The sequence below is a fragment of the Magnolia sinica genome, chromosome 5 (genome assembly GCF_029962835.1).
Source record: "Magnolia sinica isolate HGM2019 chromosome 5, MsV1, whole genome shotgun sequence".
In the NCBI taxonomy this organism is placed as follows: domain Eukaryota; kingdom Viridiplantae; phylum Streptophyta; class Magnoliopsida; order Magnoliales; family Magnoliaceae; genus Magnolia; species Magnolia sinica.
Window position 1 is genome coordinate 1,213,188 of NC_080577.1, and position 5,036 is coordinate 1,218,223.

The 5,036-nt window shown below is 45.0% G+C and overlaps 1 protein-coding gene across 1 annotated transcript; it reads right to left on the reverse strand.

Annotated features, from left to right (window-relative positions):
* Positions 1-3,042: 3,042 nt before the first annotated feature.
* LOC131245059 (hydroquinone glucosyltransferase-like) lies at positions 3,043-4,680 on the reverse strand. Its single transcript, XM_058244241.1, has one exon. It carries the CDS (start codon positions 4,642-4,644, stop codon positions 3,247-3,249), a length of 1,398 nt encoding a protein of 465 aa, XP_058100224.1. The 5' UTR covers positions 4,645-4,680; the 3' UTR covers positions 3,043-3,246.
* Positions 4,681-5,036: the final 356 nt, after the last annotated feature.

The following is a 5,036-nucleotide window of genomic DNA, read 5'->3' on the forward strand; positions in this document are numbered from 1 at the left end:
GTGGCATCCATACCGTGTGTACAACCATGTGTAAAGCACACTCAGCTGACATAATTAATGGCTAAAACCTTTGATACCAATGGGTCAGGTCAGACTTCTGACTAGACCCTGGTTTAATCCTTAATTGCATTATAACATAAATGAATCTGAACCAAATACTACAAAGTTTAGGCTCCTTTTTCTATCGCAAAAATGATTCTTCTCACCATTAATTTATATAGGTTTTATATATATATATATATATATATATATATATATATATATATATATATATATATATATATATATATATATATATATATATATATATATATATATCGTATGCAGTATAGTTATTTATTTTCAAAAAGTAAAATATTTATTTTTCTTATAAAAATGTAACACTACCCATCACAAAGATAAAGTTGATCAATTAAGTGTTGTACACTGTAGAAAACCCATAAGATACAAGAACAAATAGTCTGGTAAATGGGTATTCACACATTTCAGTTTTAGGCATTTTAGATGCGTACCGACATGCAATCATGACACATGTGGTGGCCTGTAAATGGTTTCCCTTATACAGGCGAACAAGTTTCAAAGCTCAATACACGAATGAAAAATGTAGCCACCATTCAGTGATCTTGTACGAAGGTACAGATATCTGGACCATTCATCAGGTAGGAGTCAGTACTATGAAAATCACATACACCAAAAATAAGGTTAGTACATTCGTCAAGCCATAGGTCTGCAACTTGCGTATGGGTTAACCCAACTTGATTGACCCAACGGAAGTTGGGGTCAGGTTGGTGGGTTTTTGAGGTCTTCACACTGGGTTTGGGTTGAAAAATACCAACCGATTTCAATACAGCTTGGGTTTGTTTAGAGTTAATTTGGATTGGGAATACTCACATGTATTTGGGTGATTAGAAGTTGGGTTGGGCTTGGTTGACCCTCAACCAGAGCCAACTTGCCCGAATTGCAACCCGATCATCAAGGGCCCAGACATGTCTGTTGAATTTGGGCCCAGCCTAGCCCTATTAGTAAAGGAGCTTGAGTCTGAGGCTCTAGCCCAGACCATGGGCCTGTACGACAACTTGAGCCCATCCCATTGGGCCGGAAACAATAGCCCGACGGACAGCCCGGCCGATTGACAGAAGTATTTGGGCACACGTGTATCTACTTCCCTGTGAAAGGACACGAACAAGGCAGCGTTTGATTCAAGGAACTGAGAAGATGCCCACTATTATTACTTTTTTCTTTTCCATCTAGGCAATTGACCGCCGGACCAAGATTTTAAGTACAACACCGTGAAATAAGAGCTGTGGGGCCCACCGTGATGTTCAAGTGACATCTACTGTGTAGATGAAATTCATCATCTCATATTTTGACATGAGCCCAAAATGAAGCGGATCCAAAATTTCAGTGGCGTTGTAAATCCTACAACTGAAACCTGCTTGGGCCACGGCAATGTTTATTTTCCATCCAACCCGTTTATACTGTTGTCCCGACCGTGATGAAGGGAAAACTCAAATATCAGCCTGATACAGAATTTGTGTAGGCACAAGAAGACTTAAAATGTGGGGCCCAACCGTCACTATTTCCGGTGGTGTGGCCCAATTGAGTTTTGAATCTGGCCGATATGAGCTGACGCAACGGAGCGGCTGTCACAGAGATCACGGTGGGCCCCACAGATTTTCTGTGGTCGAGACGACAGATAATACGCCAATCCTGTCTAATCGAGTCCCTCTATCCATCCAGTCAGTGACTTCTTCCATTGAATTTACACGCCGCCTTCCGAGACTGTCTCACGCATGTGTGAGTTCAGGGCAGCTCGTTAACCGGGCCCACCTTGTAGGTGCCCGCCTAAAAGTTCAGGCTAGTGGCAACGGGAGCGGCTTCGGTGGATCCCTGAATGTGGGGCCCACTGTGATGTATTTACCTATATACACGACGTCCATCCGTTTTGACAGCTCATTTTATGGCTTGATCCCAAAAATGAAGCAGATCCAAATCTTAGGTGGAACCCTCCACATGAAACAGTGGGACTGAATATCCACCATTAAAATGTTCTTTGGGGCCTTTGTAATGTTTATTTTCCATCCAACCTGTTGATAAGGTAAAGAAAATGTGGATGAAGGGATCACACAAATCTTAGCTTGATCCAAAACATTTGTGGCCTACAAGAAGTTTTTAATGGTCATTCACCTCTGTTTCCTGTTGTGTGGTCCACGTAAGATTTGGATATGCTTCATTTTTTTGGATCATGCACTAAAATGAGCTGTCAAAACGGATGGACGACGTGGATGTAAGGCAAACAATCACAGTGGGCCCACAGTCGGGAATCCACCGAAGCCGCGCCCAGTGGCGGCCAATTTATCCTACTTGTACATAGAAAACCAGACCACTAGAGGAACCACAAAAAAAAGAAAAAAAAAAAAAGAAAAAGGAGAGAATAGTCTACACCATGTGAGGGTGGGCCCGACAAAATGAACCTCTTGGACGAGTTGGATGCATGGTTAAATCACTCTGGGACTCAGACCAAGTCATTCTGTCTCGAATTGATTCAGAATCAACCCACATCAACTCGTTTGGCCGGGTCGCAACTTGCTGGAGTTAGGTATCAATTGGACTGATTCACCCGAGTCACCCGACTAGCTGGAGTTAGGTATCAGTTGGACTGACTCGGGTGACTCCGGGGGTGGTGGCTCTCAAAATGTTGAACCGGATTGGGTTTCACCCGATGAGTGCCATGGGAGTCTGAAAACCATAGTGGGATATCATGCAGACACCCATGTGAGCTGAGCATTAGCTTTATGCCAGCAGCTTATGTATGGCCATCATGTGTGCCTGCAGCATGGTTCATAGCTTTGAGATCCAATCCATCCATCATCGTTTCCACAATGTAAATGCCCTGACCCAAGAATCAGATAGGTCCACTAGTGATTTGGGGCAAGAGTTCAAAACTCAAGAACTCAACTGAAGTGGATGTCTAGCTGATTTCGATCAACTTGAAGACTTGACAGTGTCTTTGATGGACTTGACTCTAATTAAAATTTAAAGTATCAAAGTGATGAGAAGATCTTAAATATTGTTTTTCAAAAGCGTACAAGGCATTAAAATAACCAAAAGAAAATGAACCTTGTGACAGTGCTGTGTGGCAGCAAAACTGACGTTCTCCAGTGCAGGTAATACTCCACCGAGTCAAGATCGCTTGAATTGAAGTTGGGACAGGCCGAGTCTTAAATCCATATGGATACCTTCACATCAGAGGTTCTTCCATTCCCGGGCCACCTCAGACAGAGCCATGAAAGAAGATCCATCTTCAGCTAAAGCCCTAGCACTAGCATCTTTCAGTTCTTGCATCCTTTTCTTCATCCTCTCTCCTTCTTCACCCTCCATTAGATCCTTCACGATTCTAGCAATCTCTTCCCTCCCCACCAAACCATTCTCACCAGCAGTGGGCCTCAGTGCTACTTTTAGACCGTCCACCAACAGTACAGCATTCATCTTCTGCTCTGCATAGAGTGGCCATGCTATCATGCGCACACCGTGCACAATACTCTCGAGTGACGAGTTCCATCCACAGTGAGATAAGAACCCTCCTGTAGACATGTGGCTCAGCACTTGGATCTGTGGGGCCCATGAAGGAACCACAAGCCCTACCGCTTTTGTTCTAGCAACAAACCCTTTCGGTAGATAGTCGGAAGGATCACTAGAAAACATTGCAGTACTGGAATCTTTTCCATGTGGGCAACGCACAACCCACAAGAACCTTTGGCCACTCAGCTCTAATCCCAAGGCCAGCTCGTTCATCTGATCAGAAGAGAGGGTCCCACCACTCCCAAAACACACGAACAGTACAGAGCCACGTGGCTGCTGGGCCAACCATCTCAAACACTCGTGCGTATCCCCTTCACGGACCGAATCAGTTCGTACAACCGGTCCAACAGGGTAAACAGACGGTCCACCGAGTCGCCCTTCCTTCAAAGCATGGATAGCTTCCGGTTCCAATCCAGTGAAGCTATTTACCAAAATACCCTTCGCTTCTTTGTACCGTTTCGTGTGACGTAGGATCCATAGATAAGCTTCATCCGACCGTTGAGAAATTCCGTCTGGCAGATCACTTCCTTGGATTGGAACACAGCCAGGCAGCTTCAGTGGCTCTGGCATGTATTCATAATCGCCGGAGAAGGTTGTGTCGAGTGTTGGAAGGTAGAGGCAGAACGACAAGGCCATGGACGATATGGGGCAGATGATGTAGGGTGTGATCCGCAGCTCTTGAGCCACGTCAAGTGCATCTGTCCCGAAGAGATCCACTAGGAGAGAGACGAGTTGAGTGGTGGATGCTAAGGCCTTGAGAGCGTCACGGAAGGATGGCATGGATCGGTTCATGGCGATGCAGAGCTGGGTCTCCACGCGGGTGGTGTTGGGGACGTCGTGCAAGGGAGGTGGAGGGAGAAAAATGGAATTTATGGACTTCGGGAGGGCATTTAAGATTTCATGTTGAGCTGGTTGGGGGGTGGAATCCATGCAAGGGATGATGAATGTTACAGAGAAGTTGTGGTAGAGGACGAGTCGGCGAGCCAACTCAGTGAGTGGGATGAGGTGACCCATGCCTGGACACGGTAGAATCGCTACGCGTGGGGATTGCTCCTCATCCATGCTCTCTCTCTCTCTCTCTCTCTCGCTCTCTCTCTCTCTCTCATATATATATACAAAGAGGAGGGGAATTGTACGCCCAGTACGCCCACACGCGCCTATTGACGCAGCACACATGCCGCACACGCATCCATTCATGCAGCACGCATGCCAAAGGGTGGCTTCAACTACGATGTGCATGGCCCACACAGCCCACAGGTGCACACTGAAAGTGGATATACTATCCTTTATTTAGACATATGGTGGCTGGAACTGTTTTTTTTTTTTTTTACCTCGTTTTTGAAAAACTTTGTTAAATTAAACCATCCAAATTATGATATCCAGTGTAGATGTATTATGAACCAAAACTAAGATTATTATTTTTTCCTATCATCTGACTATCGGATTGGTGGAGA